This window comes from Sinocyclocheilus anshuiensis, unplaced genomic scaffold, assembly GCF_001515605.1.
Source record: "Sinocyclocheilus anshuiensis isolate Anshui unplaced genomic scaffold, SAMN03320099.WGS_v1.1 scaffold2827, whole genome shotgun sequence".
Classification (NCBI taxonomy): domain Eukaryota; kingdom Metazoa; phylum Chordata; class Actinopteri; order Cypriniformes; family Cyprinidae; genus Sinocyclocheilus; species Sinocyclocheilus anshuiensis.
In genome coordinates, this window is record NW_015552534.1 from 115,454 (window position 1) to 127,770 (window position 12,317).

The 12,317-nt window shown below is 39.3% G+C and overlaps 1 protein-coding gene across 7 annotated transcripts in view; it reads left to right on the forward strand.

The window, feature by feature from the left end:
• LOC107663739 (septin-4-like) overlaps window positions 1-5,780 on the forward strand; it is a 50,307-nt gene extending 44,527 nt beyond the window's left edge. For all 7 annotated transcript variants that reach the window (XM_016454038.1, XM_016454044.1, XM_016454042.1 and 4 more), the window contains 9 exons: window positions 1,020-1,116; window positions 1,568-1,654; window positions 1,733-1,856; window positions 2,039-2,173; window positions 3,295-3,412; window positions 3,492-3,593; window positions 4,409-4,505; window positions 4,671-4,833; window positions 5,238-5,780. In XM_016454038.1, the coding sequence (XP_016309524.1) occupies window positions 1,020-1,116; window positions 1,568-1,654; window positions 1,733-1,856; window positions 2,039-2,173; window positions 3,295-3,412; window positions 3,492-3,593; window positions 4,409-4,505; window positions 4,671-4,833; window positions 5,238-5,469 (1,155 nt within the window). In that variant the 3' untranslated portion in view covers window positions 5,470-5,780. The remainder of the gene's footprint in view (window positions 1-1,019; window positions 1,117-1,567; window positions 1,655-1,732; window positions 1,857-2,038; window positions 2,174-3,294; window positions 3,413-3,491; window positions 3,594-4,408; window positions 4,506-4,670; window positions 4,834-5,237) is intronic.
• The last annotated feature ends 6,537 nt before the right edge of the window (window positions 5,781-12,317 follow it).

The following is a 12,317-nucleotide window of genomic DNA, read 5'->3' on the forward strand; positions in this document are numbered from 1 at the left end:
AAACATATATATATATATATATATATATATATATATATATAATCGCATAAGGGTGCGATTATCACCCTTATTTCTGTTGTTCTCTGTTTTGTACGGAATCATACAAAGGCTTCTTGTTTGGCCGAAATGTTGGTAAGAAATAAACAGTGCTTAAGGGAGCATGCCATTACATTTTTTAATTTTGTCTAAGAATGGTTACCTTTTGTTGTTTTTATGTTCTGAATCAGAACCATATTTCTGTTCTTGAGCTTGTGTTTCATGTGTCACTTCCTTTTTGGGAGGATGGATTTACATTTTAATGAAGGTTTTTTTTTTTTTTAACTGGATCCTGTTGGTGGTCTGTAGGCTGTTTGTAAAAGATGATAATTAAAGGCGTAAAGCTCTTCTTGGGTTTCTGACCCTCCACCCACAGCTTCCCTTCTTCAAGCCTGGCTCCTCTGGTTCGCCTCCCAGAGAGTGTCAGCTCCTGCTGAGTGCTGCATGCAAGGGTTAGACTAGTTTTAAAAGTTAGTCATCTCATTGTTTTCTTTAAGACTGGCCATCATTTTTTTTTTTATTTGGTTACATAAAAACTTTGATTAGTCTAAGTTAAATTAAAAAAAAGACTGATTTGGTTGACTGCTAGTTGGTCAGACTAGTTCTTAAGTCACTGTCTTAACATAGAGGCTAGGTTTATGCAACTGGCCCAGGATCATACCAGATATGCCTACAAAATGAAGATTGACGTTTCACTATTTCGAATCAGTATTGAGAAAATATTGTTTCATTAGGCTATTGCTTCTTGGGTCATCTCTCTATCAACTACTTTTGCAGGAGTAGATTATCCAATATATATACTGTATATGTGCATTATTAATGGGATCAAACGGTTATGGGTTTTTTTTGTTAATGTTGTATTTTTCTGATTTTACAATGTTAAAAATGCATTTTTTACATTTATTTTCAAATATGTGTTCAGTGATCATTTTAATATTCTTTAACTGTTTGTATGCTCTCTCTTTTCTGTTATTTCTTGCTAGGACCAGGACAAGGAGTATGTGGGATTTGCGACTTTGCCAAATCAGGTTCACCGCAAATCTGTGAAGAAGGGCTTTGACTTCACTTTAATGGTAGCAGGTAATTAACCTAATGGTAGCAGGTAATTTAAAATCAACTGAACTTCAAAACAAACAATGTGAATAGTGTGTGTTCTCCTTTTCTGCATAATAAAGCTATAGTTCGGCCAAAAATCATTTAGTGAACCGCCATTTTCCAAACTGTTCACGCTACTCTGTTCCACTTGCTGAAAGTGAATGAGGATTGAGGCGGTCGAGCTCTGAAAACATGACATGACAGTCGTCCATATGACCAAGCACTCGTCTGGAGTCACAGCTGAACTCAAAGCTGTTATTATCTCAAACCTTCACGTTCGTTCAGACAGCAGAGACACGATGGTACTGTATTACTGATGTCCAGTCTGCTGTGAGGAGTGATGAGAGAATATTAGTTTTTATGTGAGCTGTTGCTTTAATATCACTGGTGTTGATGATGATGATGATGATGATGATGGGGTTTTTCTTCCTCACAGGAGAGTCAGGTTTGGGAAAGTCCACCCTGGTCAACAGTCTGTTCCTGACAGATCTCTACAAAGACAGAAAGCTGCTGAATGCTGAAGGTGACTGTTGTCTGCTCAAACACTGTGTGTGCTGTGAATATTCACTTTACGGTCCTGACGGCTGTGTTGTGTTGGCAGAGAGGATCACGCAGACGGTGGAGATCACCAAACACACGGTGGACATCGAGGAGAAGGGCGTCAAACTGAAGCTCACTATCGTGGACACACCAGGATTCGGGGACGCTGTCAATAACACTGAATGGTACCTTAGCATTTCTGATTCTGCATAAAATGACGAATGGTTGGATCTCATTAGATCCTCACTGTAAGACAGAGATTTATGCATTAATTAAAGGCAGTACAGCAAATACTACCATGCATTATAAAATACTTCACAGCTGATGTAATATCGTATCGTTTTTGATCTGTGTGTTTTGTGTTCAGCTGGAAGTCAGTGGCAGACTACATCGACCAGCAGTTTGAGCAGTACTTCAGAGACGAGAGCGGACTGAACCGCAAGAACATTCAGGATAACCGCGTGCACTGCTGCCTCTACTTCATCTCACCCTTCGGTCACGGGTACGAGCGCCAGCAGATCTGATCAGAGGGATTTGGCTTCATTGTGCTTGTGTGGTGCAGTGGTTAAAGCTCAGGACTGGTGTTCGAACCCCATGACAGCTGTTCTGTCAGATACTGCCAATTTGTCCTTGATGAAATCACTAATGCTCAGCTCACTCCAGAGGGCGTATGTGCATATATTAAACGTTTTTTAATATCAATAGTGTGTGTGCACTTGGATGGGATAAACGCAGAGCACAATTTCCGAGTATGGGTTACCATTCTTGGCCACACGTCACATCACTTTCATATCCCATATATGTGACCCTGGAGCACAAAACCAGTCATAAGGGTCCATTTTTAGAAATTGAGATTTATACATCAAACTGAAAGCTGAATAAATAATCTTTCCATTGATGTATGGTTTGTTAGGATAGGACAATATTTGGCTGAGATACAACTATTTGAAAATCTGAAATCTGAGGGTGCAAAAAAATCTAAATATTGAGAAAATCATCTTTAAAGTTGTCCAAATGAAGTTCTTAGCAATGCATATTACTAATCAAAAATTAAGTTTTGATATATTTACGGTAGGAGATTTACTAAATATCTTCATGGAACATGATCTTTACTTAATACAATGTATTGTTGGCTATTGCTACAAATATACCCCAGCGACTTAAGACTGCTTTTGTGCTCCAGGGACACATTTTAGCTCCACGTGTTTGTTCCCTCAATGGCTTGTACATGTTCTTTGTACTTGGAGAGCAAGATCGAGAGCTTGATGTGTGTCTGAAATATTACTTCCAGACCCTACAGCTCATACAGAGTCACAACTATGAGTTTTTATCGGACAAAGAAAAGAACTTAGTCCAGTTATAGCGCACAGTAATGATCTGTCTCAGTGCATCTGTGCCCTCTGCTGGTCATGTGTGGTCACTGCGGTCTGATGAGTGACAGGAAGGCAAGCCAAGCCACGTTTTTATTATTTTTTTATTTTTTGTCAACTTCAAAGCTCTGTTGAGAATTCTTGTGGATTCAAACTACAAAAGTTGTAAACTTTAGGACTGGATTTTTCCTGCCATCATTCATTGTCTAGTTTGCTCTGTTGTGAGAGTGGTTAATGTGTGTTGGTGTGTCAGGTTACGGCCTCTGGATGTGGAGTTTATGAAGGCTCTTCATGAGAAGGTCAACATTGTTCCTGTACTAGCTAAAGCCGACACACTCACCCCAGCGGAGGTCAAGAAGAAGAAAATCAAGGCAAGTGCTCAAGCTGTCCAGATCTGTCACGTGTGTGTATAGATGTCCCGTGATCTGACTTCAGTGTCAAACCCTTCAGATCCGAGAGGAGATCGAGCAGTACGGAATAAAGATCTACCAGTTTCCAGACTGTGATTCAGACGAGGATGAGGACTTCAAACAACAAGACCAAGAGCTCAAGGTCAGAAAAGACATCCAAATGTCCAAAAATCCAAAACTTTTCATATTTGTTTTCAGTATTTTTCAGGTATTTGTTTTCTTATATGTGACCCTGGCCAACAATACATTGTATGGGTCAAAATTATCCATTTTTCTTTTATGCCAAAAATCATTAGGATATTAAGTAAAGATCATGTTCCATGAAGATATTTTGTAAATTTTGTACCGTAAATATATCAAAAATATATTATCATTAGTAATGTGCATTGCTAAGAACTTCATTTGGACAACTTTAAAGATGATTTTCTCAATATTTAGATTTTTTTGCACCCTCAGATTCCAGATTTTCAAATATTGTCCTCTCCTAACAAACCATACATCAATGGAAAGCTTATTTATTCAGCTCTTAGATGATGTATAAAATAAAATGGACCCTTATGACTGGTTTTGTGGTCCAGGCCAGGGTCACATATACCAACACAAATATTTTCACATATCAAATATGATATATGTGTAAACCCAAGCATTAACTCTTGAAAAAATTAATTCTTGAGAAATTGAAATTGTGTTTCAATAAAGGTATTGCATATAAAAATGTAGTGCAAGTTTTCTCTTCATTGCTTTCTATGTTTTTTTTATCAGTATATAGCCATACATGGTCCATGAATACTGTATATTGCAGTATATTGAAAAAATATAAGCACTAGTTTCCCATATATGGAAATGCATTATTCAATAATGGCATGAATATTTTTGTTTCGTAAGGGCTATTTGTGAAAGTGGAACCTGTGAAGTGTGATTTGTGTTGAGATAATTGGTCTGATGGTTCTCCTGCAGGACAGCATTCCCTTCGCTGTGATCGGCAGTAACACAGTAGTGGAAGCTAAAGGCAAGAGGGTTCGAGGACGGCTGTACCCCTGGGGAATAGTAGAAGGTATGATCCTGACAACAAACACGCCTCAGAAACAACCAGTCAAACATACAGGGACTGCCTTTACATTGAATTCTTTACATTTACAAGACCAAATGAAGATATTCATCATATTTCATGATCATTAGCAGACTGGATATGTACTGTGCGTGTGTGTTTGTTGGACAGTGGAGAACCCCGCGCACTGTGACTTCGTGAAGCTGAGGAACATGTTGGTCCGATCACACATGCAGGATCTGAAGGACGTGACCCGGGAAACACACTACGAGAACTACCGAGCGCACTGCATCCAGAGCATGACCCGCATGGTGGTGAAAGAGCGCAACCGCAAGTATGCACTCGTCCTCCAGCCAGCAGACTGCGCTTGCACACTTCATCATGCTCGAGTCACTCATAACGCTCACTTTAATGTTCGGTTTGATGAGCCAAACCACGTCACTTCCTTTCCACTGCACAGATTTACCTGCAAACTGCAGAGCACAACTAAATATTATACCACTAAAACACATTAGGAACTGAATATATATTCACACACAATAAATTGATTACTTTTCATATTATGTTCATTTTATGCTGGATAATAGTTCATCTATCAGTTCTAGCTCTATGGCTTGTGAAGCATCAATATGCACCTTGTTTTTGTACAATGCTTTTGGCGCTGCAGTTTGCGACAGCAGTTCTCATGCCGGTGAAACTGACCGTTCGTGCATGCATGTGCTGTTTTGCTCCGAGCAGCAAACTGACCAGGGAGAGTGGCACCGACTTCCCCATTCCCATGGTGCCCGGCGTCACCGACACTGAGACGGAGAAGCTGATCCGCGAGAAAGACGAGGAGGTACGGCATTCTCCCAGCCGAGAGCCACACGAGCAAATGCAGCATCACGAGCAGCATTCGGAGCCAGAGCCGCGAGTGGATCCTCACTCAGAGCCCCCACCCAGCGCCGACCCTCACTCCAAAGGGTCCTAGCTGCGGCTCATATATAGTCCATCACTGTATTTAAGCACGTGACCCTCAGATCAACCCTCCACCCGTCTGTCCAGATCACTGTTAGATGGGTCACTGGCCCCCTGTAGGTGCATACGGCGCTATCAGGCAGTAGAGTAGAGCACATGCTGTGTGTGTAATCTGTGTTTATTAGAGTTTCCAAAGCCTGCACATCTCTGGCATGATGCACTTTAACCCTGCATCCCAGACTGGGTGAATCCGACTAAGAAATCTCCAGCACACACATATATGATTTTAATGACAATTAAAGGCACAATATGTAAGATTTTTTTATTAAATTATCCAAAAACCACTAGAACAGTGTTATATATTTTGCTGACTTGTGTACTTACATTATCCCAAATGTTTCGAAGAATGTTTCCACAACTCCCATGATTCCACACTCGGTCACAGCGTCATCTAACTACACCTTTGCCTCTTGTTTATTTGGAATACGCGCCCTCCAGCGGTGAAAATTACATATTGTGCCTTTAAGCACATATATATAAAATAAAAATAATAAAAAAGTGTTCTCATTAAGTTCCCGTTCAAATTTAGGCCCATTTAACATCAACAGATGTTGAACCAAAGTGCTGTACAATCAAGAAAAATGCACACACAAAAAAAAAAAGAAGCAGAATTAGAGAGGATTTTCAAGAATATAACATACTAATAAAACGTTGAAAAAAAAATAAAACCCTTGAACATCTCACAACATGGAAGGCGTTGTAATTATTTCAAAAATGGAGCATTTACTTAGTCATGGTAGTGTGTATATATTTTGAAAGATTAGTAGATTAAAGTTATTTTCAAATTCTGATGCAGTTACTGTAGAATGAAGAAAATACATGAAGACTTTGCTTTTAAGTCGTTATCTGTTATGGATTTCTTGCTCTGGAATTAGTCTGTGATTAAAGTCTTCTAAACACCGGTGATTGATGATTTGATATGCATTCATACGCAACCATTGTGGACATTTTGATGCATTGTTCAAAGGTTTATTCTGGTAGCTTATTCTACAGCATCGTTGAGTTCCTGAACCATAATGCTGTATCAGCTCAAGGAAGCAGTTCTACACAAAACAGAACATGATAGAGATGGAAACCCAATAAATGTCTTGAGATGAAGACATGAGCAGGTGATAACTGTGGCATGAGTGGAAGTACTGGCTGACAGTGAATGCATGCAGCAGCTGAGGACGGGATTCAGTCACCAGCTCCATACTCTGTAGCTTTTACATTAGTACTAGACAGGAAAGTTCAGCTGTTGGAAATGTTGACATTCATGTTCAATCTAACACAAAGGAAATGCATATTTAGCGCATCACTGACATGAATCCGTGCACGGTTGCGTTCGTGTTGATGTACCACATGTAGGCTACGATCTGTACAGCACATTACACAATAGCGGCGTTGATTTCCAGCATCCACTGATCATGTAGACGTGTCCGTGTCACTGAGCTCTAGTGCTGGAGGCACTGATTATTAGCTCACATGACTGTGATTGGCTAAGCTGGAGATTCCTGATGGATGTTTCTCTGGAGCTTTGCTTCTGTCATGTGACTCAGACTTCCCGGCTGGTCAGTATTGATTGATCAGTTTTGGTGCTGTGCGTTTGACTGTGGTTCTGTTCTTGTTGCAGTTGAGGCGGATGCAGGAGATGCTGCAGAAGATCCAGGAGCAGATGCACACGCAGAGAGAGGCGTATTAACATGCGTACGCTGATCTGAAGCACCTTCACTGTAACACCTGAGAAATACCAAGGTATCACCTGAGTGAGTGTGCCGTCTCTGGCAGAACAGATTAAACCAGGCCTCACGTCCCACTAAAACATGTCTGGGGCACATTTCAGCCCAGAATGACAAAAACATCATAACCCCCGTCCAAAAACAAAACAAAACATGAACCGTTTTTGCATTGTGACATTACTTTCTTTATAATGAAGAACATTTTAATCCCAAATTATAATAAGGTAACATAAAAAAAATACTGAAAGTCACTGCAGTGCAAACAGACATGTTACTTTTAAATGATTTAATTAGTATTTATTTATTTATTTTTGATTATTTTAATTGTTATTATTGGTAATGGGGATTCTCTTACATGGGGTTACGGTGTATTAAAATGTTTATTCTGTTTCAAATATATGTATTGGGTTTAACAATATAAATGACTGTTTATATATATATATATATAATTTTGGGTTGAAATTTAACCCAGGCATGTTGATATGAATCAATGGAACATTTTCAATGCACAAAACATTCCTCATAGTGGTAAAATGTTCTTTAGATTATTAAACTACACATTTGCAATTTTTTTAAAGAACTGATCACTGAAAGGTTCTTCGAGGACCCCAGAATGGTTATTCAGTGGTATCAGGGCAAAAACTGGTTTGGAAGCTTTCTTCTGTTCTGTCTGTTGTTTGGAGTGCATTCTGTCTGACGAGCTATTAATGAGATATATCTCCATGTCCTTGTGTAACCCTGAAGTCGGCTCCGGGGCCGGTCAAGACAGCAGCTTTGCTCGTTGTCCAGTATGTGTTTCTACCCCAGGATTGTTTTAGAATTGCTTGATATCATAGGATAGATACAATGGAATTTTTGTTTGTTTTTTTACAATGTGTAACTTTATTTTGTACGTTTATTAATTGCATTGGTTGTAATGTATGTCTTTGGTTTTGCTTGTATTTCTATACAAAACTGCAAAAGCTTCTTTTAGAAAGATTTTAAATGAAAAAAAACCCACTTATTTTCTTATTGGAGAAATAAAGTACTGTATTTTTGTTAACAGCTAACACATGTACAATATCTGCTCTGGATAAGATGCTCCAGTCTTGAACAAGTGCATGTTTGCAGAGAAGCCTGTGATTCTGTTTGTGCTGCGATGTTCAGTCTCTGTGATCTAGACATGGACTTACAGTCCACAGAAATAAAACTGATATGTCTTCCACATGGTATATATTTTCTTGGGTAATATTGGTGAAATGGAGAATATTATCAAACAGCTTTAATTTCTGAAAACTGTGGTGTCAGCGGCGAGTGAATAAACCAGTCACTATGGACTATATTGTTCTGTTGTTGTTATTGTACTCATTTCAGTCATTTTTAAAAGGATATTTCATAAAACTGTTATACTGATTGTAGACTCTAGCTATAAGGATAATATTTATATTCATTTCAAATAATGAAACTGTATTAGAGCTTTGAAACTAATACATTACTTTTTTCAAAGATTGATAAAGATGGAATAACTAGAGCTTTTTGAAGTAATAAATATATACTGTTTGTCCACCTAATGCTCTACCTATCACTTTTAAACATATTTCTATGTGTATTTATTCATGCATAAGTGTGTATGTATTTTCATCATAGAGTTGCTCAGAAAGTGTATGGACGCTTCTTGTTTATGTTCATCAACGAGGACACAAGCACACTTAAAAATCAAACAGTCTCCCACTGGTTTGAGATTGTGAGCGTCCACATCGTCTCATGCCGGCTCGAGTCTGCTGTCTGTTGTGTGCCGCGGGTTGGCAGTAAAGAGCTCAGCACAGTTACACTGAATTATTTGTATTTTATTGATATTAACTCGGCTGCAGGGCTTTGAGATTTGCTGGACGTGCGGACAAACAGCAAACCTTCTTTATCAGCGCAGGTGGGCGTCTGTTTGTGAAAGCAAATGTAACCCCAGTGAGCCTTGAACACATGATCCTCACAATCAATGCATCCGTTTGGACAGAGAAGAACACTTGAAATTGTAATTTCGCTTTAATTTCATTTAATTCATTCAAACTCGCAGATGCATTTGTATGCAACCAGGCAGCAAATCATGTTAATGATGGCTTGTATTCCTGCAGCAAGCTGACTGAACATTTATTGTGATGATTTAACACGTTCTCACAGCACAAAACTGCTCTGCCTTCACTCTTTATCCTGGCCTTTCACCTCAGCGCTGCGGTTTCACCATGAGTTCAGACTGCTGTTGCTGGGGGCGGATGAGGTGAAAGAGCAGTGTTTTGTAATTTGACCCTTTATTAGCAAAACAACGGCACTATTCCCCCATTTCTACTGTGTTTAGTGAGCCTATAAAAGAGCAGTGCAATAATGAGCGTTTCAGATGAGTGAGAGCAATCATTAGAGAGAAGAGAGCATTGTTCTCTCAATTTATGCTTCTCCTGATCCTAAATGCTTGAAATGAGAATTCATAGACAAACACATTTAAAAAAATGTCTTTATAAAAAAGGACATTATTATTCATTTGTTTATTTTATTGTAATTGAAATGGGTCATATAATTGTTTATTCGGTGAACACAGACTGCAGCTCCTGCTCCAGAGAAGAAGCTGCGTCACTCTTTTAATAACATCATTCCCATGTGTTTCACGCTCTTCCTAGTGTTGATCACACCATAAACTGAGGGAACGACTCGCTTTATTCACACTTTGAAATCAAAATGTGACCTTTAACCCACATAGCAACTTCTGTGTGGGATAAAACGACATAAACAGCAACCCAGACTCTGAAGTATCAGAGCAAAAATGCTACAGAAACACATCACTGACCGACTGCCTCAAATGTAGCCAAATTTAGCCATTTTATATTGAATATGTTTGCGATGTTACTCATAGAAAACTAAATGTGTAATGTGGAAAGCTGATGCAAGATGAACTTGTATATTTTAGCTGTTAAAAATGTACTGTCAGGTGACAAATTATTTGTCATCTGAATTAAATATCTTTGTCCATCCATCCATCTATTGTCCTAACCACGTGTCCTGTGCCTGTGAACGAGCTGGACAGATCCATACAGACGGCGTTTGATGTGAAGGCAGTGAGCCGCAGGAATATTCTGGAGAAAGACAACACATTTCTTCTTCAACCGTAGTGAAATGCACCCTAAAACAGACGGATCTACTTCTTATTGTGAGATCTTTGGATCTGTGATGCAGCTCTCATTTGATCCAGTCACTAAAGTCACGCAGCAGCTTTAGGAAGGAGACTTTAACAGTCACTCAACACACCCTAAACTCAGACGAGAGATGCATGACACAGAGAAGGAGCGTTAGATGAGAGAAGTGAAGAAACACGCTTGCATCTTCATCGTTCAGTGCTTGCTCTCCACACACCGCATGCAGTCACGAGTAAAGCAGCTCAGATCCCCGTCACACTGACAAACAACACAAACATCTCATTTGTGCTTTACTTTCAGTGACAAAAATCCTACAACTAAATAAATATAAAATAAGATCAAATCGATCAAATGAAAACAAGAAGACAAATGTAAAGCCTAGCGCTTCACTAATAATAATGATGATGATGGAAGTACTGTCAAAGAGGAACTATCACCAAAACACACTTTATATATCAAACCTGGTTGTAAATACAATGCTCACATGCTGTGTCTCCAAAAAAGGATTACGTGCCGAGATACTAGCAGTCTTCTTTATTATTACAAATACACAGCAAATTAATTTCAAGTATTGAGGATTTTTACTCTTTTTGGAAGAATTTATTGATGACTTGAAATCATGTGGGTTGAAGCAAGCGCAAGATCCTCCTTTTCCTCTTTATGATAGTATGTAAATGCAGTGTTGCCAGATGTTTGTGGTTGTTGATCAACGAGTTTAACTGATTGCATCTGTTCTGTTTTACAGTTTTTTACGATTGCTTGAACACTAAAATTAAACTTTTCCAACAATTAGCAAAACCTTACACTCAAGGAGCAAAACACAAGGCTAGATTTGCACAACTGTAAGCACATTGTCAGCTTCACACTATTTGCAAAACATTACACACAGTGATTTGCAAAACACTAAACACACTTGTATACATCAGACACAGAAGTATATCATGATGTCACTTCCTTGCAATTCCAAAGCACTGACTGTCAAATTACCACACCTATGAGCCAATCTGTTAAACACAGCCATCAGGTGCACAAACACATGATTGCTAAATTGTAGACACACCAATCAGGTTTAAGCACTATAAAAATGCAGCAGGTAGGTTCATGTTTTCAAAATTGTGCTTAAGCAATCGTAAAAAACTGTAATGTGTCGATCACTACAGTATTGTGAGTTTCCTAAAGCAAAGGCTACATGTCCTCTGATTAACTTCTTCACTGTGTTCATCCACAGGAACAGATAAAGAAGAACAGACTGTTGTGCTTTCTCAAACTGTGTATTTTAGCACGACTGGGGCGGGGGGGTTTTATACCATTGAATAAGCACGAGTGTAATATCAGGATGAAACTGGACATTAATGTCCATCGGCTGTTTTACTTCCTATATTTTGATGCAGTTGAACTTCTGAATCACTTCATTTTCCAGAGAGATCTCTGTCTGGTTGAACAGCAGCAGGGCCTGGACTGACTCTTCGACCCGCAGCGGCTGGCAGGCTCCTGCTGTTGTCATATAGACAGTGTGTACTAGGAACGATTGCGACACACTCCTCACAGAGCAGAGCCTGCACCCAACGCCCCGCAGGTCTTATCAGTTAGGACATTCAAACAAGTCCTGGCCCTTACAAGGAAAAGCCAGAGACACACACGAGGGCTGAAACTCTACTGACATTGATTTTCCACTGAACAGATTACACTCTGTGTTTGCTTGATTCGTTTACTTAAACTCCTACTCAGATGAGCTGATATGCACAAATCATGAACCCGTTTGGATTCAAACCCCCCCCCCCCCGTTTCATTGTATAGGGTTCGTGAAAAAATCTTGTCTCTCTGAAAACAAGACAAAGGCAAACAGATGGCATGTGACTGAAGAAACGAATCTGTGTGTGTGTGTGTGTGTGTGTGTGTGTGTGTGTGTGTGTGTGTGTGTGTGT